The sequence below is a fragment of the Lipotes vexillifer genome, unplaced genomic scaffold (assembly GCF_000442215.2).
Source record: "Lipotes vexillifer unplaced genomic scaffold, Lipotes_vexillifer_v1.1 scaffold365, whole genome shotgun sequence".
Lineage (NCBI taxonomy): Eukaryota > Metazoa > Chordata > Mammalia > Artiodactyla > Lipotidae > Lipotes > Lipotes vexillifer.
Genome location: NW_006781263.1, coordinates 1,242,283 through 1,268,342, shown reverse-complemented (window position 1 = coordinate 1,268,342; position 26,060 = coordinate 1,242,283). Strand labels below are relative to the sequence as shown.

Genomic DNA, 26,060 nt, shown 5'->3' with positions numbered 1-26,060 from the left:
GTGGAACAATCCTGCTTGGCTTGATCCGAAAGCCTTGGAACTGGGTCCAGGTCTAGCATCCAGTCTGTGGGTGGCAGCCTGTGCAGTTGTGACAGGTCCGAGACATCAAGCAGCTGTTCTCATGTCTTTGGTTTGACTCTTACTGGCTTTTTTTTTTTTTTTAATTAAGTGGTTTTGTTTTTTTGTTTTTTGTTTTTGGTTTTGTTTTGTCTTGAATCAACAGGTTCCGTTTTTTGGGCCCCTGTTTGATGGAGCAATCGTGAGTGGGCAGCTCCTGCCAAGCCTTATCTGCGCCACTTGCATCAACGCCAGCAGGGCCGTGAAGTGCCTCATCCCCCTCTACCAGAGCTTGTATCTTTTTGCGCTAAGTGTGTAATGTATTAACCGTCCCAGCATCCAGCTTCCAGGCACCTTCTCGCAAGAGGTAAGTCTTAACAACTGGGTGGAAGAGGGAAGAGGGAATTTTTTTCAATCTGGGTTGAAGAAAACTGTGATTTTCATACCATGCCTTAGTTTATATTAAATATAATAATTTTGTGCTACATCAAACTTAGAAGAGTTGATTTTCATAATCAAGTCACATATGTTTATGCTAAGAAGTGGTGCCTATGACAAGATGCTCATTCCTCCTGGGGTATTTCTCCCCAAGTTTGGTGCCCTCCTGCCTCCCTGTTTGCTGCAGTCTGTTGTGTGTAAGGTGGGGTGCTGAGAAAATGCAACGGGGTCACTCCAAGTGCCTACCAGAAATGACGCTAATTAATCAAAGAACACGGCAAGTGCCACCAGAGAAGCACAAATGGTGTTCCAGGAGGTCGGGGGAGGGGGACATTGCGTCTGGTCGGGAGGACAGGGAAAGACACCCTCAACAAAGTTGTACTTGAACTCATCAGTAAGAATGGCTGGAATTCCTTTTGTCATTTTCCCAAGTCATTAATATCTCCTTCTCTCATTTCTGGTCTTCTCTCTAAAAACAGAAGAAATTTCACTAGTGTAATTGTTTTTTCTCCAACATTAGTTGGCATGCTGTCATCTTTAAATTCAGGCCTGACCCCTGACCATAAGAAAAAGAAATTAAGGCAACTTCATAAAATCACTGCAAAAAAAAAAAAAAAAAAGTCGCCGCGAAAGGCATCTGACCTCCTAATAAAACTCAGGATCTCTGTTTCTAATTAGTATTGGTAATGATGATAAGCGTATTGTGTTTGACCTCCGTCTCTGCACTTCTCGCAACCTTGCCATCAGTGACATGTTGCTGGAGAGTGGGGGTGAGGGGTGGGTGAGAAATATAACGTGTGAATAGATACAGTTCATGAAAAATACCTTTCATTAAAATCCTGGTCACTTCATTGACAGATACTCTGTCTTTAGGTTAAAAAAAAAAAGTACATATGCCATGTGGCAACTCGGAATTATCATAGAAATTAGTAGTAGAAAAGAGCTATTAGGTCCCATCTGGTCCCTCCCCGGGGGCCTGGGCAGCATTATCCCCTTGGCCTGTTCCCTCCTGCTTTGTCCGGTGGTGGTGGTGTTTGGGAGAAAGCGTTCTGTGCAGTGATCTCCACGGCACTCTGGACTTAATCTTACGGCTGGTGTCGATTCAGCCTTCCGCGTGGCGTTTTTATTTCACAGACTCTTAGAGAGAGGTTCTTGGCAGAAATGAGAAAGATCCTTTTTAGCAATTGGCTTGTCGGTTTGCATGATGAACTGGACACTTATCAGTCAAGGACGTTGGACCAAGGCATGAAAAAGCCATTTGCAAACAGGAAAATTCCATCTTGCGTGAGTCCACTGGGATTTTTGTCACCCCACCTTCTCCACTCCTGGAGCTGCTTGTTACAAGAGCCATGCTTTGCTGCGTTGTTGGGCACTGCTTTCTCAAGTCAGAATTAACGTGGCTTCAGAATAATCAGGTTCAAGGGAAAACGGTATTTTTAAAAGTTCAAAGGATAGGATTCAGCATCACATTAAAAACTCTCCAAGCAACCACACCTGACTAAAGTGGGTGCCGGCTTAGGGCTACTGATGCCAGTGTGAGTTAGAAAATGCTGTATTCCAAAATCACTCATAAAGTAGCCAGGTCGACATCTTGGAGGATGACTTGGTACAGAAATTAGGAAAAAGTAACAAAACTTACTATGTTGATCATTATAAAATGTTAAACATTTTTCTTTTGCGTTATGCCTTGAGAAGATGTAATTGGTACTAATAAATCACTTGAAACAAGAAATAAAATATTATAAATATTTATAGAGATGTAATTAATGGGGAAAGCTTTGCAATCACTTAACTACTCTATTCCTTCATTTCTGCCTGCAGAAGAGCTAATATTCAGGCTAGAAACCAAAGGTATGAGAAGAAGAAAAGTTAGGAGAAGTGGAAGAAATAAGAGAAAAGGAAGGTGGGACTGTTTGTATTTTTGTTCTTTAAAAAATTACTAATTTAAAAAATTTTTAATATTTATAGATATCTGCCTAGGCTATTAATAATGAATTGCTCTTTTAACATTTTATTAAAACATCCTGGTCCTCACATGCTTTAGCAAAAGTCTGAGCTAGTTGGTGTCGCAGCTAATGTCTGGAATTCACTGCTTCACTGAGATAAGCCCTAGATTTGAATTTTGAAAAATACCGAATAACCTGACACATCCTAACATGGGTGTCTTCTTGCACTGATTCATTTACCAAACAGTCAGTGTGGACTCAGCCCAGTGCTGAGCTTGAGATCCACGGGGAGCAGGCAGGCATGGTCCTTGCCCTGCGCTACCCTGAGAAGAGAGGCAAACTAATCAAGTTCCAGGGCAACTGGGGAACGGGGCTGAGATGGCCAGGGAGAGAGCTGGTGGCCGAGCTGAGGGGATGCGAGAGGCTCTGTCCACCAGGGAGCAGGGGTGGGTCCCAGGCGGAGGGCACAAGAGCAAACACAGGGACTCAGAGTGTTCTCAAGTGGTCAGCCATAGGAGTGAGCTTCCAGCAGAGATGGTCTTCTGAGCGGGACCAGGGGAGCTGAGGGGACCCTAACTTTCACCTCATGGCCACCTTGAAAGTTCACATCCTAGGACAGCATCACAGCCACCTGACGCCAGGGGAAGAGGTCAGGAGTGGGTGTAGGGTCCACTCCCAAGGGAGTGCAAGCCCTCCCAAGGGCTGAGAAGATCAGTGATACCTGGGACACCCCTGAAACCATGGTTGGCTGTATAACCTCTGGGTCCCAGTGCAGAATGAAAATGTGGGGTCCTTTATTCAAAAAGCAGGGAAAGTGCCTTTAAAGATGCTAAAATATAAAGCTTTTTCCATTCTCCTGCAGTTTTTCTCTGACTTGTCATGGTGTTTTTTAATTTGCTATTTATTATCAGTTTAAGTAAAGAAATACAAAAAATTTAGATTATTAGCATTAATTTTTTCATTCTTTATATTGTGCAGTGCCAGTTTAATATGCAAATGTAAAAGCATTTAACTCATGTATGAAATCACCCAAATCACCCATTCATACTTCATAACTTGTACGTGGATATATTTTGTTTTGACTAGGACGGTGGAAACACGGCACAGAACTAACTTACGGTTTTATTTGTTTAATATGCAAATGTAAAAGCATTTAACTCATGTATGAAATCACCCAAATCACCCATTCATACTTCATAACTTGTACGTGGATATATTTTGTTTTGACTAGGACGGTGGAAACACGGCACAGAACTAACTTACCTGGTTTTATTTCACTCTCCCTACACGCTAAAACTTACCCTCAGTTTACGGACAAGTCAGGAAGGACTGACCGGAAAGGGAACCACAGTTCCGTTTTCCCCTTTCCTTCTATGTCATCATTCTTAAATTGTTGGCTAATACAGGGAAGTAACACAGCTAAGGACACACAGGGTTCCTTGGCTGTTCATGTTTCTTAGGACACCGTAGCCGCCTTTCTGCGTTCACTGCAAGTTCTGGTTCAGATGGGGAGCGTGGCCTCCCCAGGGAGCCAGCCCCCCACCCCAGCTAGTGACTGATACTCAACTGCCTTCAAATACTGTCCACTGAGATTCGGTCCTGTATAATATTTAACTATTTCTACGTCAACCTTGTTCAGTAATGTTCAAGAAAATACAATGTTTGTTATTAAGCTGAGGACTGGGGGCGTTGTTGGAATGAATTTGCCTTTTGGAGATCTTTTCTCAAACAGTAACTCCAGCTTAAAGTCAATATCAGAGGAGTTCTCGTTTGGGGTACCCTCGGCTAAGCGATCACACAGTTCCAAGTGTGTGTTGAAGGCTCATAGGAGACTGAAAAATACCATTGTCTTATGTGGCCCAAAAAGGAAGTGAAGGCGGTAGGGATGTTTGGAAAGCACCCTCAGTGACGTCTCAGCCGGGCCCCTGTGCCTCCCAGGTCCCTGGTCACCTCCTCCATGGGGGCTTCCTAGTCACCCCTTCTGGGGGCCAAGTCCAGTCTATCGAGTGGAGCCTTCATCCTGCGGCCCCCGCCCTCCCGAGCGATGAGGGCCAGCTCACCTGCCATCAGCTTTCCCTGCCCCTCGTGGGCAATCAGAGGGCCCAGGCCTGTGTCTGGAGGGCTGTGGATGGGGAACTTGCCACACATGGTGTGTACAGGTCCCAAGCCAACTCGAGATTCCAAAATCAGACCATGGTCCGCTGAGAGAGGTTTCCAGAACCATCGGGCCAGGGCTCCGTGCTCCTGCTCGGAGAGCTTGTGTCACGAGAGGTTGCCACGGCCCGTGGTGTGCCCATTAGGAGGGGTTCTCCCGGAACCACACAGATGGTGGCCTTTGAAAGTGCACGTCCCCTCTGGGGACACAGTGGTCTCAGTGACGTCCCCCGCCTCCTCCCTGGAACTGTGTTCATTGATGGGGAGGACCCAGCTGCCTCAAGAAGGTAGTTGGCCACCACTCTTTCACAGGTGAAAGTTAGTTTCATTTTCAGTTAGCAGATAGACGTGATGATTCCAGAGCGTCTCTCTTAGACTCATGACTTCTTCATATCTTTGCTCAGTCGTCTTCTCAATTTACACACTTTCAGAAGTGGCCCCTCTTCCTAAAGCTGTAACCATCCTGTTTCTTCCCTCTTCCCTGGACTTTTGGTTCTTTCTCCTGGGAAGACCTTATGTTCCTCCATTTGTCTTCACACACTTAAGTGTAGGAGAAGGACTCAGACGGGACAGCAAAGAGCGAGTTACGCATCTGTCAGCATTTTCTGTGCTCTCCCACGTGCCAGGCACTGTCCTGGCCGCCCGGCATAGGAATATGAACACGATATTCCAAGTGAGGAGACAGCATTTGCTCGGACCAAGCTCTGGGAAAACGCATCATGTTTGAGAACCACAGATGCTTCTGTACGGCAGCGTGTGGGACGGACACGAACACACGTGCGCGCACACACACACACACACGTGTATATGCATACACACAAACACGTGTATACGCACACGCGGGCACAGAGAAACACGTGTATGCGCATACACATGAGTGCACACGTGTATGCGCATACGCGCGTGCGTACATCTACACATACATGAACACACGTGCACATGCTCACACACTCCTGGGAAAGATAGAGGTGATGAAAGCATTGCAGGGGCAGCGGAAGGGGTCCTGAGGAGAAGTGAGGGCCTGGTCTGTGGCCTCATCGGGGGAGGATGGGCGCCTCCACCAGGCAGGTGGACTGATTGCGCTGGGGTCTGCTACATGTGTGGGTGTGGGGGGCAATGGGAAGAGGATTAAGGCCAGACTCCCTGGAGCATCACCTTGGAAGAGGAGGCTTGGGAGGAGGGGGAGAGAGAGAGGTCGGTGGAGGAAAAGGAGAGAACAGGAGAAAATCGAGGAGTAGGGAAGGGGAGGGTGGTCACCTCGGCAGGGCAGTCAAGCAGGACGCCTGTCCCTCAGGGGCTCAGCCATGACTGCTACCAGAGTGCCCAGTCTTCACCTGGAGAACTGGGTAAAATAGGACCCAGAGCAGAATCACTTCAGGAAAGAGGCAAAAACATACCAGATGACAGCAGTACCTCCGAGAAAGAAAACGTTCCCGGGTGGGGTCAGAGTTCCGGGGATGGAGAATGCGCCGGGGTGGGGGGGGGGGAGTTGCAGTCCACGTGGGGCATGCGCTGTGCTTCTCTAATCCACCTTCGAGCCGCCCGAAGGTAAACGAGAGCTGTGATAGGGACTTCGGCTACTCGATATCGGCTCCAAGGTACATCCTAATAAAGGCAGCAAGCATTTGATAAATTCTTGGCTATCAGACCCTCTCTCAGAAGACAGAGGAAAACTTTCTGTGAGATAGGAAAGAGGGAGGCCCCAGGCGAGCAGCCAGTGGAGCCGCAGGGCGTGCGGTCTGCGGAACATCGGGTTAAGAGGGTTGCTCCGAGCGGTGCTGCGTGAGGCCCTCACCGTGGACCCCATCCCGCTTGTCCTCCAGCTTCTTCCTCTGGGAGGTGGCAGAAAAGTGTCACTGGGTATCAGTTAAAACTCAAAGTACGGAAAACACAATAATAATAATAATAATAATAAACCAGATTGGCCTCTGCAAGTAACCATATCCCAGGTTGTAGAAAAATTTATAACAGCGATCTCAGAACCATAAGAACTGTTTCATCAGAAGTCATGTAAATTAAGGAGGCACCCAGAACTGAAAACAGGAAAAGATTTTCCTTGTTTTCAAATAGAATTAAGGGTGAATTTTGGAATGTTGCCTGGGTCCCTTGTAAAACTGTTAGACTTGATAAATATTAAATAGCTTGTGAGCCTCAAGAAAACAATGAGTTCACATAGAATAAAGTATCTCAGACACACTCGTGGTGTTTGATAAGATCACTATTTTCAGAGATTAGAGAAAGCTTGTAAATATAAATCTTAATTTTGGTAAAACACAAGATAAAGTATCATAATCAGCTGGCAGATGGGAGAGGGTTTGGGCCCTTGGGAGCTGGGTGACTTCACTGCAGCCAAACCTAAATGCATTCATTCACAGACACCGATCAACTGGGGCCCATGCCTCTGGTCCCGTGTGGGCCAAGGCTTGGCTCAAACCCTCTTCCATCTAGCAACTTTCACAAAGGTCTAGAGCACCTGTTTATCAAAATAAATACCATTTTTAAGGAGAGCTGAGAGGGCTAACTGACTTGACCCAAGGCAAAATCAGAAATGAGTATTATCTCAACAGACGAGACTTCCAGACCCAAACCAACCAGATGAGACCGAGGCCGTAGCCTGAAAAGCCACACCTTGGGTTTAGCTGGGTCCCTACAAGCCGAGGGCGCTCAGCGTGGCAGCAGGCGGTGTCTGCGACAAACACCCGAGGATCGTGGTGGAGCACAGATTTGAGATGAGGGACGCGACCAGGAGGGGCTAAGGCACGGTCCCTGTGCCCCTACAGCCTCGAGTCACGTCTTAAACGGGTTGCCACTCCAGGACCACATCATAAGAGAGCCCCACCAACCTGCAGCAGGTACAGAGGGGCCTTACAGCTCAGGGAGCCCATAAAACCAGGAAGGAGTGGTCTCAGGAGCTTCGGGGGTTCAAAGAGGAGACAAGACTGCAGAATGGGGAGCAGTGAACAGACACAGCCGGGAATCAGGTTTTAGCTCAATGTCAAAGCAAACATGCAAAACCAGAGCCCACAAACGAGCTGCCTGCAGGCTGAGTCCAGCCCCCAGATGGGTTTCCTTTGATCTGTGCTGGCCTCCAGCATTGCTCATAAAAATTGAGTTTGTCAGCCATGTCAAAATCTAGACTTCTGATATTTCTTGAAGAGTCAGAACCTCTGACCCCACTGGGCCTCCTTTGCTGTTGGCAACAAAGGCAGCAGTCAGCCTCCTGACCCGCTGGCCACGGGCCCCCCTGTTGACCACAGCCCCCTGGACCACGGCTCCCTGGCGCTGGGGCCCGGAGCCTCAGCTGGTCCCCCTCGGAGGGAGAGGAGGTGGTTAGTGGGCCACGCAGGGGGAATAGTGCCTGGTCCTGGGTGAGAGCCCAATAAGTGTCACCGCAGTTGTTACTGTCACGCTGCCAGCCTGGCGCCCGTAAATATCAGAGTTTCAGACCTCTGTTGTAAAATGTGGAAGCGCCCGTCTGTGGAGTTAGGTCTCGCAAGTACTTTTCAGCATCACAGGTGCTCAGATGAAGGCTGGAGACCGCTCCACCCTCCCAAGAGTAGAAGGTGCCCCCTGGGTGGGGGCAGGGGGGAGGGGGGGTGCTGCCTCCACCCTTGGGGCCTGGGAACCAGGCTTGTGAGAAGCACGTGTTTGTGCAGGGGAACCTTCAAGGAGGGAGAGGAAGACACCACTTTGCTTTTCCGTTTTTGCTGCAGATTTGTGACTTATCACTGTTAGACAAAAAGCCATCCCTTCAGGAAAAGTCAGTGTAAATCTAACAATCTGTGCAGAAAGCAGGCTGCCGCTTTGCTTCTCACTCAGATCCGTGGCTAGGCTGCCCCATCTCATCCCATCCTTTGCAGGGGGTGTTCCTCCCTGCTGCAGGGCCTTTGGGCATGGGACTGCCCCCCAGGATTCCCCTCCTGGCCACGCTGGTGGCCTCCGCCCCCAGCGGCTGCCCCCGAGTCTCTGCTGTGACCCAGTTGCTTCCCCTCCCGCAGCCGTGCACACCCTCCACACGCTCCCTGCCAGACCCGGCCGCCTCCTGCCTCTTCTCTCTCCTGATTGTACCAGAAGCTCCCCATCCTGTTGCTGTCCCTCCCACATATTCCTGCTAGGACATTACGAATATGTATGTGTGTGAAGGGAGAGACAGAGGGAAAGGGATTGATTTGGTTTAAAAACAACAACAAGGAACTTCCCTAGTGGCGCAGTAGGAAAGAGATTGATTTGGTTTAAAAACAACAACAAGGAACTTCCCTAGTGGCGCAGTAGTTAAGAATCTGCCTGCCAATGCAGGTTACACAGGTTCCATCCCTGGTCTTGGAAGATCCCACATGCCGCGGAGCAGCTAAGCCCGTGCACCTAGAGCCTACCAGCCACAGCTGCTGAGCCCACATGCCACAACTACTGAGCCCACATGCCACAACTACTGAAGCCCACTCACCTAGAGCCCGTGCTCCACAACAAGAGAAGCCACCACGATGAGGAGCCTGCACACCGCAGCAAAGAGCAGCCCCCGCTTGCCACAACTAGAGAAAGTCTGTGCACGGCAACGAAGACCCAACGTAGCCAAAAAAAAAATTAATTAATTAATTAATTAAAAAAACATTTTGGAAAGCAGAAGGCAAAAACAACTCATATTTGGTAAAACTGCATTTTTTTCAAAATTGAAAACCTTTATTATCCAAGAAATATAGCTCTACAAACAGAGTATGTATCTCTTTATGTATAGATAGATACATTTTTAAGTCCTTTCTGCTCATTTTTGAGTGTTTAGTTTACAGCCGGATCCCCAACACTTGGAACAGCGTGCCTGGCACATAGTAGGTGCTCAATGCACAGTTCCTGAGTGAATCTCGTTGGCAAAAACACATAGATGGTAGTAGTCAAGAGAAAAACATGTTAGCATTTTTACTGAAAAATTGGATTTTGTGTGTATTTTTCTTTATGTTGAACGATAGAGTATTTGGAGCATCTTGCTTTTCTTTTGCGTTCTAAATAATAATGCTTCCATCACCACCCCCAAAAAATTATTGAAGGACATTTAGGTGGAAATCCTGACAATTAGAATGACGACTTCATATTTGATTTTTAAATTAATAGAATTTTATTGAGAGCCATGAAATGTAAGTGACGGCTATTCAGTAATCCCACATTCTTAGAGCTGTAAGTTTAGTTAGTTAGAGGGAGAGATGGATTCAAACAGTGTTAAGGTCAGAGAACGGCAGCTGGGAAGGAAGTAGGAAGGAAAGGGGGAAAGGCACAGTCAGGAAAGCCCGGGTCTGCGGGGAGGGGAGTGGCCCTTCAGTCTGGAGACCTTAAATAACGCAGGCCTCAGAGTCTGTTTCTAAATCCTAGGGACAGGGACGTAGTCGGAGGGTTGTTGTGAGCCCCGGGGAGGCCCTTGCAGTCCAGCCTCAGCCACTGGCCAGGCCGCGTGGGCAAGGCTGTCAGCTGAAGTCACTTGTTGGGGAGTCTGCAAACTGGTTACAGCTGCGTGTGTCAGTAGCTTTAAGGGAAGTGTAATCAGCCAGAGAGATTAATTTGCATCTCAATTAGAAAAGAGTCCGGAGGAAGCACTAGGGGCTGGTGCTGGAAGGTTGTGGAAGAAATCTCACCAAGCACAAAAGCCTGGCCGCCTGTCCTCCAGCTGAGTGGAGGACAATATTGAGTTGCGTTTCCATAGGGACCAGAAGCCTGCTGGGCCCCGCAAGAACCTCGGTTTGCACTGTAATCATTTGGTCATGATGATACAAATTCCACTGTTGTTCCCAAATACATTTTGCTGTTAGAAAGATGTTAGAAAAGTGGAAATGGTCATCCTGGCAAAAGCAGGCAAGAGGGTATTTGCTGACCCCTACCCACCTTTTTCATAGTGCTGCTAGGATTTCTGGGCATTTCACATTTATTAGTGTCTGAATATCCAAAGAGCGAAAGGTCATTCCATAGATGACAAGGTTTCCTTAGCATCCGGATGGTTATTTGGGGACTGGCACAGCTTCAAGGGAGCCATTATTCCTGATTCTGCCACAGTCTTCAGCAGTAGGCAAACAAGAGTATGAATTTTAAAATGCGGGTGAGGAAGAAATATGGACTCTTCTTGCCATGGAGCATGGAAAAAATTTTGGCCGTTACAGGTCTTTTTATAATCCTAGCGAAACAACAAGAGGTATCCCTTATCTTAACTGTAAAGAACACAAAGTGGTATTAATTTAAAATTTTTCCTTCATGTATTATCCAGTAGTCATTTTCATAGCCTTTGATATCTGTACCTTTCAGAGAAGGTCTCCTGGGTCTCAGAATTCTGTGCTTGAGCTTGGTGAGAGCTGACCCCGCCTGAGCCATCTAACACGTCAAGTCCCTCTGCCAGAACCAAGGGGCTCACCCTTGGCGTTTTGGGAGGAAGACTTTTTTTTTTTTTTTAATTAAAAAAAAATTTTTGGCCTCACCGTGCAGCATGTGGGATCTTAGTACCCCAACCAGGGATCGAACCCATGCTCCCTGCACTGGAAGTGCAGAGTCTTAACCACTGGACCTCCAGGGAAGTCCCTGGAAGAAGACTTTTATTTCTAGTCAATTTTATTCTCTCTCCAATAGTCAATTCATTGGTTTCAGCTTCAAAGTGAGAAAACAACAGAGTGAGAAAAAACTGAATCCTACATTATAAACTGTTGCATCCAAACTGAACTTCTTTTTTGAAAAAAATCAGGGTTTTAATTTCATCCTCCCATCTTGGAGAGGGGAAGACAGGAGCTTCCTAAGGACAGTCTCTTCCAGTGCCCACAGACTGAAATAATACAGCACAGCGAGACATCAGAACCTCTTAATCCAACATGAATCAGATTTCAGTTTACTAATTATCGGTCCCATTTTAAAAGGAACATCATGCCATAAACAGCATCCCAGAACGTTAAGTTGACTCTGTAGTTGTAAGCAATATATTCGAAAGTGAGACTTTCTATTATTTACATCTCCAAAAAGGATAATAACACATGTCTTGTTATAATAAGAGATTGTGCAAAGCCAAAGAAGGACGGAGCAGCAAGTCCAAATGGTGACTCCTTCTGGGCCCGTCTGCCTTAGTGTCTGCAGTGAGGTCCCAGCAGGTTTCAGCACTGGAGTAATTTGCAACACACTCCAGTAAATTTTTTAATCAAAGCGGGATAGTCCTTTGGTAATCTGTGGGTGAGAACAACCTAGATGCCATCATGTTAGCCTTGAAACGGTGTCCTTTCTAGTTCACTCTGTGGAATGAGTACTTTGTTTTTAAAAAATAAATAAATAAATTTATTTATTTATTTATTTATTTATGTCTGCATTGCATCCCCGTTGCTGTGCACGGGCTTCCTCTGGTTGCCACAGACGGGCTACTCTTCATTGCAGTGTGCAGGCTTCTCGTTGTGGTGGCTTCTCTTGTTACGGAGCACGGGCTCTAGGCACGCGGGCTTCAGTAGTTGTGGCACACGGGCTTCAGTAGTTGTGGCCTGTGGGCTCAGTAGTTGTGGCTCGCAGGCTCTAGAGCGCAGGCTCAGTAGTTGTGGCGCACGGGCTTAGTTGCTCCGCGGCATGTGGGATCTTCCCAGACCAGGGATCGAACCCGTGTCCTCAGCATTGGTGGGCAGATTCTTAACCACTGCGCCACCAGGGAAGTCCCTAAAATGAGTACTGTGGATGCTGTGCTTCGAATGTTTCTGGGGTCCTGTGCTTGGAAAGCATTTTGACTTTATTCCCTGAGGCTTGACAGAGACCCTTGGGGCCAGTGGGGGGAGGTGGAAGCTCTGAGGATCAGCGCCAGTGCCTGCACCACTCCCTCCTCCACCGTGATCACGATGGACTCTGTGTTGTATTTTGCACATGCCTTTAACTTGAGAAATACACAGCTGCCTCAGTTCAAAACGCCACAGTATTTTAACCTGACGCCTCCTTGAACATTGCTCGTTATTACTTACAGAAACACGTCTCGTATCACAGACGTCCAAATGATCTTCTCATCATTTTCATCAGAATCACAAAAATGAAACTATACAGTATTTAGTGGTTTATGATATTTCTCTTTCTTCAGCTTATTTCTTCTAATGCTTCATTCCAGTCTCTGAGCTTCCTAATTCAGTCCTAGGATGTAAAAGAGCACCAAACGTGTCCCTCTGCTGTGTCCACCCATTTAAATTCTCCAGTGCAAAGCTTTCGTCCTTAATCCATCCGTGGTCGATGTAGAGGCTGCCTCCTAAAAAATGGGGTCTGCTAGTCATCTTAAGCCAGCCCTTAAGATGCCAAGTCCCTTTGGTTCTGCCTTCATTTGCCTATGAAGTGGGATGTGAGTCTATGGGCACATCCTGGCTTGGAGGCAGCTGTGAGCCTGGAAGTGCAGGCTCATACCTCCACAAAGGGAAGCAGGCCTGAGCGCTGATGGGATTCTGAATTTATAAGCAGAGTTCCAGAACTCCCCCAGGGCCTACTTTTCAAAGGCAAATTAGTATGTTTGCAACTTGATCCCTGGGCAACTTTTGACAGTTGTTCTAAGAATAATAAAACAGATGGACAGAATAGATTTTGGGGTCTCCATCCAAACTGCCATCCTCAGTGGAATTTAAAGGAGGCAAAGACTTGATGGGAGCCTCTGCCACTCACCATTGTGTTCTGCCTTCGACACCCGAGAACCAGAACTTTCTCCCAGAGGGTGACAATCCATGCTGTTCTTCCTGAGGAGAGTTCAGCTTGGCTGGGAGAAAATAAGTAGGATGTGTGTTTCCTTCACATTTTTAAAATGATATGAACTGAACTGAGATAAATTGAATTCATACTCCCAAGAAATCAATATGAGGTTTTAATATGAGGAAGAAATGGAAATTTGTTTTAAGTTTAAGGAATATTTTCAGAGGATTTTTGACCCCTTTGAGTAAAGGAGAGCCTCTTTTGAATGTCTTGGAAATACTGTCTACTCATTAATTGGGGAGAATAGAATTTACGCCTCTCTGACAGGATAAACATTCTCTGCATATAACCACATATGTGCACATCAGAAGTCTACATCAGAAAACAGCATTTAAATTATCTTAATGAAGGAAACAGATTATTTCTGTGTTCTTGTGCTGTAACTTTGTCCCCCAAATGCTTATGTATTTGTGCATAAACACCACACATAAACTGCCCTACCTTTTGTGGAATTTCAGACTTCTCTAACTGTTGGTTTCAGCTCAGATCAGGATGGGATGTGCTTTCCTTTTAATTTATTGGCTTCCTCTGAGATAAATGTCCATCCTCTTCAATCACTCCTTTTCCTGGATTCATTTGCCCCAATTATTGCACTTTTGGCCGTCAGGAGTACGCAGGGTGGCAGATCAGCTGTGCTTTGGGGGTGTCCCCAAGCTGCTTGAGCGACCGACCGTGAGGTTCACGTACTGGGGTCCCCCAGTTTCCTCGGTGGGTTTGTCATTAGACCAGTTGTTTAACCAAAGTTCCACTGATGACAACTCAGTAGGAGAGTAACCTTTTTTTTTTTTTTTGAGAAGGCACATTTAAAAACTGTTGCTAGCTCTCGTGTTGGACAGTATCCCTGAGCATCACAGTGGACCCTCCCGGTCAAGTCTCGATTCTTTCTAAGAAGCTTTCTTTTGGGGACATTCTCTTCCCTCCTCAGCAGCGATGTTCCTACCAGGGCCAGGTGTATTGTCCAGTGCGTCTTTTTGATGTCGTGCTCAAACTAGCAGGTGATGCCTGGGGGCTGGCCTCACACAGACCTCGGGTTTCGGTTTCAGTGGAAAGTTCTTTGGCTTTTAACAAGTATCTTTACCTCGATCAGTTTCCTTATCTGTAAAATGAGGGTAGTAATTCCCCACAGGCAGATTATCGTAAGGTTGTATGGAATGAAATATATATAAAATGAATCAATCCACAAAACATAACCCCAATCCGGCTGCTTCACCCCACCCCAGGCTGGGTGTCCTCATCACTCATCTCTCCCTGGGCTGGTGCCACAGCCAGTCCCTGTCTCCCTGGAAAACTCACCAGCAGCCAGAGTTTTCCTCTAAAATAGAAATGAGAGTGTGTCACAGTTCAGAAGCCTCCAATTACTTCCCCCTTTTCCCTGGGGTAACAGCTAAGGCTGTACTGCCAAGCACAGCCTCCTGACTGTGTCTGGCTTCTGCCCCGCGTCTGCCCCAGTCTGCACTCAACCAGCCTGCTAAAATGTGGGTCAGACCACAGTGGCGGCCCTGCCCACACTCTCCAGGGGCTCCACCTCACTCAGAGTCAAGGCCAGAGTCCTCCCGCGAGGCCTGAGTGCCCAGTGCCCTGGGCCAAGAGCGCTGTTCTCCAGATGTCCACTGGCTCAGCCTCCCCCCGCACCAGGACCTCCTCCGCCTGTGCACACACCTCCAAACCCTCCTGTGCTCACCTGCACCCTATTTACTATGTAAATTTACTAATTCACTTTACTCATTTGTCTCACGTCCCACCCCTGCACGTGAGGGCAGGGGTTTTGTCTTTTGTGTTCACTGAAGCTTCCGAGGGTTGAAATATCCAACCTCAGGGACCTCGAGGGCACCAGTGGGGCGCAGGCCAGGACGCCACCCATGCGGGCACTCTCCAGGTGAATACCAGCCCTGGGTGTGGCCTCCCCACCTGTCACAGCATCCACATTTTGTTCTGTAAATAATTGTTGAATAAATAAATTCAGCCCCTTGTCATCACAGAAAAGGTTGCCAAATTTAGAACATTTGTCTTTCCATCAAAAAGAAAGATGAGTAATTCATCTTTGTGTTCAAGAGCTTTTATAAGAACTTTCCTGGGACATAAAGATCAAACCATCACATGGTATGAAAGATTTGCATCTCCTGCCCTGCCTCCATACACTAGATGGGAGGGGTGTTACTCTGTAAGAATAAAATTCAAAACTTCGGGGACTTCGGTCCCGTGGTTAGGACTCCGCACTTCCACTGCAGCGGGCGTGGGTTCGACCCCTGGTCGGAAAACTAAGATCCCGCATGCCGTGCAGCATGGCCAAAAAAAAAAAAAAATTCAAAACTTCATCATGGAGGGTCGTGTGAACCGTGATACAGCCCAGTGTGGTGAATGAGGGAGCCGAGCTCAGACCCGCCCGGCTCACCCTCAGGACCAGTCCTGACCTGGTCGACTGCAGATGCTAGGGCAGGAAGAGTGCCTCACTCAGGAGGTGTGTTAAATCTCAGTGAAGCTGAATTTCCTTCTCAATTTTAGATCAAAAGATTTTAATTTTAGCAGAATTTTAGAGTTTTAATACAAGTCCTAGCCCGTCCTCTCGCTTTGGAGGCCCGCGGGATAAAGTCAGGTCACCTGCAGAGGCTTGAAAGGGTGGTAGTGGAGGGGAACTTGCGCGTCCGTCAGCCTGGCTGGGCTCAGCTGGGTGGTTCGCACACGGGCCTGGTGCCTGCGCTGGCACAGCTGGACCAGCTGCGGGCCGGCCAGGCATCCTCACTCTCTGGCAGCCTCCCCGCTTGGCAGGCTGGGATCGCCTCACAGCAGAGTGACCTCCCAGCAACCAGACTGAACACATGGCTGCCCAGGGCTCCCAGAGACCCAGGCAGGGGAAGGCACGAGGTTTTTCACCATCTAACTTTGGAAGTCCCGGAGCTGTTGGCCAAGGCAGGTCCCCAGGCCAGCCCAGACTCAAGGGAGGAGGGTCAACCTGCCGAGGGCAGCAGTAGCCTGCCATGCAGGGAGGGGGGCGGCCAGCAGGCACCCCCTCCTGGCTTCCACAGAAAGTGTGGTCTGACCACCTGGGCCAGGGTGCGTCCTGATGCACCTGCCCCCCACGCTGGGCAAAGACCACATCTTCTTGGTCTTTTAGTCTCTGGCATCCGACCTGATAAGAACTCAGGAGGTGTTAGATAATTAAAATCTGAAATGCAAACACTTTAAGGAATTTCTAATAGGGGAAAGTGGACTCTAGTACCATCTATTTCATGACACTAGATGTCTTTATGCTGACAAGGAGGAAATGACTTATAATGGATCCCAAAGAGAGATAAATGATTATAAATGACCTCTTGATCCAAAGAATTTAATCATAAAAGCAATAAAACTGAGTTCATTCTGCTTTCCTGTCCACAGAAACACACATTTAATGGGTTCATTTAGTTCTTAGCTTAATATCTTTGGGCTCCTTATTTTCATTTTAATCTGCTCTCATTAATCCTTTATTTAATTTTATATGGACTCCAAGAATCACGAATTGTGAAGGACATCATAATTTTACTTGAGTTTTGTAGGTGATTTTATGTCTTTATGCCTGTGGACGTTTGTCTTCACAAAAATATTTTCAAAGCCATTTATATCATTGAGATGCCCTTAAGGAGAATGTCAGTTTGGGCCAATTTTTAAATGTTCTGCTCTAAGTGGGGGGGGGGAGATCAACCTGGAGTGCAGAAAAGGTTTTTGTGTTTTCTAATAAGAGTTGTCCTCCTGGCTTTGGCGAACCTCTCAGATGTTGGAGGGACATTCTCGAGGAACGTGCACATTGCTCTGACAGCTTCTGGACGTGGCCTCTGGCAGTTCTCTGTGGCCCTGGTCTGTCTGCCTTGAAGGAATGTACAAATGCCCATCCTAGGCTTCCGTTGCCATGTTTTTTATAAATCCCAAGATTTTACTTGGCATCCTCGGCTTCTCTGAGAGGTACTGTGACAGCCGACACGAGAGGAGGTGGCCCCAGGCCCTGGCGTTTGGCCCGGCTCCCCCGCCCCCACTCCGTGTGCCCCGATGCACACGGCACAGGAACTCTTCCAGGTGCCGTGAAGGAGCGCTGACCTTTGTCTGGAAGCGCAGCCCCAGGCTGCGCCGGTCAATACCGGAGCTGTCTGCTCTGCCGCTCACCTTCCTTGTGCACAGCGAGACCCTTCTGCGAGAGGGTCGATAGCTCTAATAAGAGGCAGCCTGCGGCAGGTCATGCGAGGAGGCGCTCAGGTGACAGTCCTGGGACTGTGGAGGCCACAGCTTGTGGCTCAGATTCACAGCATCCTTCCTAGGACCACATTCTACGTGGCATGTGCGCTCCGTATACTCTCGCCCATGGATCTGCATTCCGCTGAAGCTTATCAAGGTCGTGGGCTGCTGGGGGCATGTGTATGTGAATTTCAGACACACATTTCGCCCCCTTCCCAAACTCTACTAGCTCTCTCTCTGCTGCTCTGGATCATGACTGCATCCTGGAGTGTGTTGTCTGGTCTTGAGCCTTGTGCTGTAATATTTCTATCGTGGGTATTTTTTTTTCTTTTTTTTTTTTCCTTTGAAAAACACAGCTAAAGATTTTCTTTTCTTTTTTTTAGTTTTTGGCTGTGTTGGGTCTTCGTTGCTGCGTGTGGGCCTTCTCTACGGCGAGCGGGGGCTACTCTTCGTTGCGGTGCGTGGGCTTCTCACTGCGGTGGCTTTTCTCGTTGTGGAGCATGGGCTCTAGGCGCGTGGGCTTCAGTAGTTGTGGCACGTGGGCTCAGTAGTTGTGACCTCGCAGGCTCTAGAGCGCAGGCTCAGTAGTTGTGGCTCACGGGCTTAGTTGCTCCGCAGCATGCGGGATCTTTCCAGACCAGGGCTCAAACCCGTGTCCCCTGCATTGGCAGGCGGATTCTTAACCACTGCGCCACCAGGAAAGCCCTCTGGGTATTTTTTAAATGTTAAAGTTTTCTTTTTTTAATCTTTAAAATCCCAGTGAGTAAAGAGCATTCTTATTCCAGCAACTGCTTTTCCACAAAAGATCATTAGAAGATAATGAACATTGTGTGTCACTCCCATCTCTGAATGGCTGTGACCAAGAGAAAAGCTGAGGGTTGAAGGCCCGGCTCTTCCAGGACTGCTGATGCCTCAGGACCCCCCGCCCGGGGACTGGCTGTTGACCTGCTGCTGACTGTGCATCCTCCGGAAGCAGCGGGAAGTCAGAAAGAGCCCCTTGCAGCCCTTACTTCCATATCTAGTTATCCTGATTTTGTCTGTGGAGTTCTGGATGCTACAGAAATTAAGGGCTGGATGTAAAGACAGCAAATAGACGGGAGATAACGAATTTGAACCAGGTACAGCACTGACTGCTGTGTCAGCCCCACCTTCAAGGAGCAGCCACGGTGGCGGGCAGAGCCCAGGGTATGCTGCTGCTGCCAGTCAGAGAGGACAGAGACTTCCTCCAGGAATGCAGCTTTCCAAATTAAAACATGCTTGAACTCATCAATGAGTTCCACACCGTATTTCACATGGAGTTCCTTAGGATATTTATCACTGTACATCCTTAAATTTAACTCTCCTGGCATGAATCCTTATTTCAGTCTTTATAGCTTCTGAAACTCTGCGGCAGGTCTTGTCACAGATCTGCACGCCATGGGCAAACGCGTGCTTTCTATTTTTCAGAAAGTACCGACGTCACCTTGGGAGACCCCCTGAGCTGGCTGACTTGCAGGAAGACTCGGGGGAAACCAGGTTTGCTCTGAGTACCAGGCAGTTCCCTCATCGTATTTACATACCCCCAACCCTAGGAAATAGAGACGGAAGTGCATTTGCTGCTGGAGCTGATCTGTCCATTAAATGTCTTCTACTTAAGAGCTTTTTAAAAAAAAAAAAATCTTGCTGAAAAAGTGATCAACAGATTCTGAGCATCTCATCCACACTCCCAGGCCCCAAGTCTGAACATGACAAGCCTAAAACGCAGTCGTTTTCATCAGGTTACTCGTTCAACAAAATATCCGTTGGCCATTTCCTGTGCTCTTGCTGAAGGTCACAAGTGGAAGGCAGGGTACCAGGACCCATCCTCACGGCTCCTTGATGAGTGTGGAAAACATCAGGGAAGAGAGGGGTATAGCTTCCTAATGGCTCTGCCGGAATTCAGCCCGGAGCCCAGAGTGGAAGGCGTCCCTAGGAGGGGCCTCGCACCTGGCATTTGGTGGGCGACTAGGAGTCAGGGGACTTGATCAAAGGAAGGAGTAAACACCTCTGGCAGAACTGAGCTTTCAGGAAACCTGGAACCTTCAGGGAACTTAGTGGTCTGGGGACCCCACATGCCACTGGGAGGGCATGCCCACCCATCACCAGTCATCACACGGGGTCCCCAGGGCTCCACCCCTACTCCCCTCTTCACTGCCAACCCATCTTGCCGCGTCTGCCAGTTGCCTTCCAACCCCTGATAACGGGATGCGCTGCTGCATTAGACGTCGGGAAAAACACAGCTAGGAGGGGAAGCAACTGCCGCCTTGGTTCCAGGAAGAGCTCCCCCCCTTGCTCTGTCCCAGGCACTACCAACGTCACACATATGTACCATCATTTGGTCCTTACAGCAATGCTGTGCGGAAGGTACAGTTATCATCCCGCTTTAGTACATTATGCAAACATAATACAGTGTCTTATTTAGTATAGTCTGTTATGTATCTGATTTTATTTGAAAATGTAGTTGAGGGCACCGAGGCCCAGAGAGGTTAACTAACACGCCCGAGGCCACGCAGTTGTGTTAGTGGTGAGCCAGGACCTGGACCCCACAGTGGCTGCCGCCACTCCCCGCGGTCCCTAAAGATGCCCGTGGAATCGTGCACACATTTCAGTGCAACTTTGTAGAGCACGTCGGGTGTGTCGGGTGGATTTCTAAACTGCGACTTAAAACTGATTTTGATAAACCACAAACACCAGGATTATGTTTTAATGAGACTGAAGGCATGAGAGAGCAGACTCGCTCTCGAGGCTGTTGTGGAGACACAGGATGCCGCTGTCGCCCCTCTGAAGGCCGGCATTGTCGCCAGGCCAGGCTCATTAGCATCCGCGCGCGGCCGGCCGTGGAGCTGGCTGGCTTACCAGCTGTTCTGCTGCTCCGCACAATGTTGGATGTGTTCAGCTCACTGGGTCCCTGTCCTCGCCGCCAGAGGAGACAGCCTTTCCACTGGGGATACCCACGTGGCTGCCTGTCAGCGGTGGCACCGAATAAAGTAATAGGCCTTCGCATGGCATATGGTGTCTGGATTTGTACAAGATGCACAACTCTTCTGCTGCTAATGCACGATGACTCATAGCATTGCTAATTTTTCAGACAAAAGCTGACTTCCACACCCACGCTTTTAACCCCTGCGGCTAAAAAGTCTTCAGTTGCAAAGCTCTAGAAAGGTGGCTTCTGGACCGCTATGTAAAATGTGTTACACTTACTGAAAGCATCTGAATGTCTTGCTTTGCTTTGGGTTGAGGTTAATTTTAAATTTCTGGACTTTTTTGCTTTCCTCCAGAGAAAGGGAATTTTTAAGCTTAAATTCTGTTCCTTTCTCACAATGGAAGAGTCTTAACAGTTTGGTTGATTGGTTTTTTTTAAGCTGTTTATTAGAAAACCAGTCCGAAGGCACCATATTGGTAGAACACTAGAAACTGTTTCTAAATTAACTTTCTCATTTAAAAGTTCCATAGAAACTATGGCTGATCCTGTATCGACTCTGTGTATGGAGCATTCCACATTAGAATGTCTCTAAGTCACAAGAGAATGTTGGTTCTTTTGTCGAATATGGTATTGCGGTCTCTAGTGTACAAAATGCACAGCTCATTTAAATAATCAAATTCTACCAAAACAAATTTAGATTGTAAATTTACATTAGAACGTTTTTTCAAACCATAATATAAATATGTGGGGATAGTCTAAAAAATGTTCCTACTAAATTATTTAGGATCAGTTGTGCTAATAGATGTCTAAATGTAATCTGAGATTTTATGTACTAAAATAAGGAAGTTATTTGCATTTGTACAATCAGGACCCCCTTCGAATTAATGATCAAAATATTGGTTCTTTTACAAATAATCCTTCATGGAACATTTTATTTAAACATTTCAGAGTCAAGAATGGCCAACAGAAATGATTAGACAGTTTCTAATTATGGACTGAATCACTGAGTGTTTTGTAGTCAGTCTGGCACATGAGAGCTTTTGCAATCAGAATTTGGCGAATGCATGAATTTTTAAAGGAACTTCACCCTAGGAGGATAATACAGTTTTTCTTTAATTGATTACTTCTTGCAGCCCCAAAAGATTTCTTTGGGGGAGGGGACTGGAGACTCGTATTCTCTTTATTAATATTTCCTTTTGGTTATATTTGAAATCCAAAATTTTTGCTTTCTTTTCTACAGATGGGAATTCAGATGTGCATCTGACTTCCTATAAAAGGCATTCTGTTTTCAGAAAATGAAGCAGAGTATATAAACTTCCTAAATGTGCTTCGCTTTCTAGATCTTAGTATTTGATGTGGTTTTTCTAGCGTGTTTCTAGCATTCTTGCCCTCACCATTGGAAATGAGCTGGTGTGTATTCTGTGAACCCAAAAATTCATTAGACACTTAAAAATTCACCATGACAGTGAAATTAAAACTAAACAGGTACTGAAGTTTTAAAAATATTTCCCTTGAGTTTACCAAAGAAAGGATTTCCAGTTTTGCTTCTACTGCCTGGAGTTTGAGAGCCATGTTTGTCAGCACTTCCGTTTTTTTCCTGTTTCCACTCATTTTTATGAAATGTGGGTGCAATGCAATGGAATATCCAAATAATTGCATAGGGATAGAAACAGGGACACTGCTAAGACTGAACTGTTGGTCAGTAGTTTGTATCTGCAGGTGACCAATAAAATGTTCTCCCACCAGCTGAGGGACCAGAAGCGTATGCAGAACCAGAGGGCAGTTTGGGACAGCGGTAGGTAATGTGCAGAAGCACAGCCTGATCAAAGGTGCATAAGATGAGGACCACTGGTCCACTGTTCCGCTCTTAGTGACAGCCCTGCAGAATAGGGGCGTGTTCATCCAGCCACACAGACGGAGAGAGTGAAGCTGGAGATGCAGGAGTCTTGGCAAAGGCCCCACAGCCTGGGCAGGGCCAGGATGGGAGCCCAGGCCAACCTGACTCTAAGGCCTCCCTGCTGTTTCTCAGTGGTCCACACTTTTGACCTAAGAACAGGAGGCCATCAAAATTATGTAGCTTTGATCTTCAAAAAATTAAAAATAGAACTACCATATCATCTAGCAGTTCTCCTTCTGGGAATACATCCAGAGGAAATAAAAACACTAACTCAAAAAGATACATGTATCCCCATGTTCATAGCAGCACTATTCACAACAGCCAAGGCATGGAAACAACCCAAGTGTCCATCGATGGATGAGTGGATAAAGAAGTGGTGGCATATATATCTGTATATACACACACAATGGAATGTTACTCAGCCTTTTTTTTTAAGATTTGTTTTAAATTTATTTTATTTATTTATTTATTTATTTTATTTTGGCCGCTCTGGGTCTTCGTTGCTGTGCGCGGGCTTTCTCTAGTTGCGGCGAGCGGGGGCTACTCTTCGCTGCAATGCGCGGGCTTCTCATTGCAGTGGCTTCTCTTGTTGCGGAGCGCGGGCTTCTCATTGCAGTGGCTTCTCTTGTTGCGGAGCACGGGCTCTAGGCGCGTGGGCTTCAGTAGTTGTGGTACACGGGCTTAGTTGCTCCGCAGCATGCGGGATCTTTCCAGACCAGGGCTCAAACCCGTGTCCCCTGCGTTGGCAGGCAGATTCTTAACCACTGCGCCACCAGGGAAGTCTTACTTAGCCTTTTAAAAACGAAAAAATTCTACCATTTATGACAACACGGATGGACTCTGAAGGCATTATGCTAAGTGAAATAAGTTGGATAGAGAAAGACAAATACTATATGATCTCACTTTCAGGTGGACTCTTAAAAAAAAGAAAAAGAAAAAAAAACTCGTACAAAAAGAAATCAGACTTATTAACAAAGGCAGGGGGTGGGCGGAGGGGGAATTGGAGGAAGGTGGTCAAAGGAACAAACTTTCAGTTATGAGATAAATAAGTTCAATGGATGTAGTGTACAGCATGGTGACTATAGTTAAAAATATTATGTTGTATATTTGAAAGTTGCTAAGAGAGTAAATCTTAAAAGCTCTCATCACAAGGAGAAAGTTTTTTCTTTTCCTTTTTTTCTTTTTCTTTTATCTGTATAAAAAGATGGATGTTAGCTGGACCTTTGTGATAATCATTTCACAATACATGTAAATTAAACTGTCACACTGTATGCCTTAAACTTGTACCGTGATGTATACCGATTATTTCTCAGTAAAACTGGGGGGGGAAAGTATATCGCTTTTAAAAAGCAAAGTAGTTCCACTCAGTTTTAGCCTATTTCATCATTATTGTTAACAAAAGGTCTTAGCCCTTTAAATCTTGATATTATGGAATAAAGATGACAACAAAACTATCATAAATTCGAATGGACCCATTCTGATACCTTATGTACATCCCTTGTACCTAAGTACATGTGGCTTCCAAATTAAAAAGCAAAGAAAACATTAAGTGTAAATATCCTCAGTGACCTATCTCACAACAGAGTCTAGCTCAAAACAAGGACCTGATTGGCATGACTTACTGTGCTTTTGCCTTGATAAATGATTGAGAACACAGTTCTATCAAGGTGATATTGGGTCTTGCAAGCAAGACATTTATTTCTATATGTTGACTCTATTTATATTCTACCTCTTTCAAAAATAAGTTTTAATTTGCAGTAAAGGTCATGTGTCCTGAGAAAGAGAAAATCAAAGAAGTAAGGGCCCAGCACCATGACATGGGGCATCCCAGTGGGGGCCGTGGTGACAGAAGCAGGGGTCCCCGTTAACTGCTGTGACCTTCAGTTTCTGTTAATGAGATTATATTGTCTACATTGGAAAACATAGTACTGTAGATCATTCTAAAGAAATATATTCTTAGTTTCAAAATTTTATGTTCCAGACAGTAACAATATATTTAGAGCAAATTTTTCCCATGAAAATAATTTATATTCTACCCATGATTACAAAAAATATCTTTTGAGTTGATATACAAGTCCATGTGCAGCAAAGGCTAATTAGGACCCTAAAAGGAAAAAAAAAAAGTTGAGAGTTTGACAGAGCTGAAAAAGTAAAGAATTAATTAGTGATATGGAAAAAAGTATCATTAAAAAAATAATCTTAATGCCCACATTTTCTGGATAGCTGCTAGCCCAAACACCCGACATTTTGCATCTCTGTTTTTCTATAAAGATAAAAGGAAACTTGAGTGTCTCATTCTCAATAATGCACTGAATATGTGACAGAAAGTGTTCTGTTCCCTTCATTCCCATGACCAGGCATTTTCGTAGTATTGCACCACTGTCATTTCGTGCTTAACCCTTTGTAGACCAGACTGCTTTCCTCAGCCTCCAGGGACAAGCTGGGCTTGAATGACCTCAGAGGTTTTGTGTATCAGATACTTGCACTCACACTGGTCTTCTCATTACCATGTTGCAGGACTTGTTGCCTGATAATCCAGCGCTTGGGCAGGCTTGTTTACTTGTGATTCCTATGTAATCATTCATTTTATGGAGCCTCATTAAGGACTACAAACCTCTGTCCCAATTTAGCGTCGTTGGAGCGTAGGTAGCATCCATCTGCTCCACCCGCACTGTTTAATTAATGAACTTCGTCATGTGCTCATTGCCTGTGAAAAGCTCTCTGTCTTCTCAGGTTGTTGAATGGGACCTACGTTCCAGGTTCCCCTGGTGAGATTCTAGAAAGCCCGCCGTGCTTGGTGCTGGCTGTGGACTCACTCACTTCTGTTAGTCTGGACTTGAAAGCACATTTACTTTTTCTTTCATTATATATTCATAAACCCAAAGGCAGATCGCTTTTTGAGTAAGTAAATTATTAATCAATTTTTATAGTTTCTTGCTCTTCGGAGAGAGTAAAAAAACACACATAAAAGCTCTATTTCCTTTCAGTGCAGTGAAAATATACTTGTTAGTTTGAGATTTCCCCTTCTGAGATTAAAGTTAGAGAAATGCCCAAATACCAAAAATGTCAATACTGTTTTCCAGTATCTCTGTTTTATGGAATTGCCTAAGAAACTTTGTAGCATAGATTTTATTAAAAGTAACAGAATAAAACCTGAATCCATTTCTTCTGGGAAAATGGTAAGACTCAAGTAAAACATTTTTAAAACTTCATTACCTTGAGACTTCCCTGGCGGTCCAGTGGTTAAGACTTCGCCTTCCAATGCAGGGGTTGCAGGTTCGATCCCTTGTCAGGAGCTAAGATCCCACATGCCTTGTGGCCGAAAAAAACAAAACATAAAACAGAAGCAATATTGTAACAAATTCAATAAAGACTTTAAAAATGGTCCACATCAAAAACTCTTCAAAAAAAACCAAATAATTCATTACCTTTTATTTTTAGTATATTATAAAATTCTGTCTGGATTTAGAGGTGTTTTGTGAGCACCTATTCAAAGACCTGATAAATTTGATAAATACAACAAAAGGTATGAACCTAGCTATGTTCATTTATTTAAAACATCTTTTACAAACTAAGACCTGGGGTTTAATCTTGATTTAAAAAACAAAAAAATACCTACCTGTGGACTGCCCTGCTGGTGCAGTGGTTAAGAATCCGCCTGCGGGCTTCCCTGGTGGTGCAGTGGTTGCGAGTCCGCCTGCCGATGCAGGGG

General features: G+C 46.1%; 1 protein-coding gene across 1 annotated transcript in view; it reads left to right on the top strand.

Moving 5' to 3' along the window:
- The window catches only part of RALGAPA2 (Ral GTPase activating protein catalytic subunit alpha 2), a 284,753-nt gene that overhangs the window by 208,838 nt on the left and 49,855 nt on the right, over positions 1-26,060 (top strand). Inside the window, exon 37 of the mRNA XM_007454538.1 lies at positions 224-351. Within this exon, the coding sequence (XP_007454600.1) occupies positions 224-351 (128 nt within the window). The remainder of the gene's footprint in view (positions 1-223; positions 352-26,060) is intronic.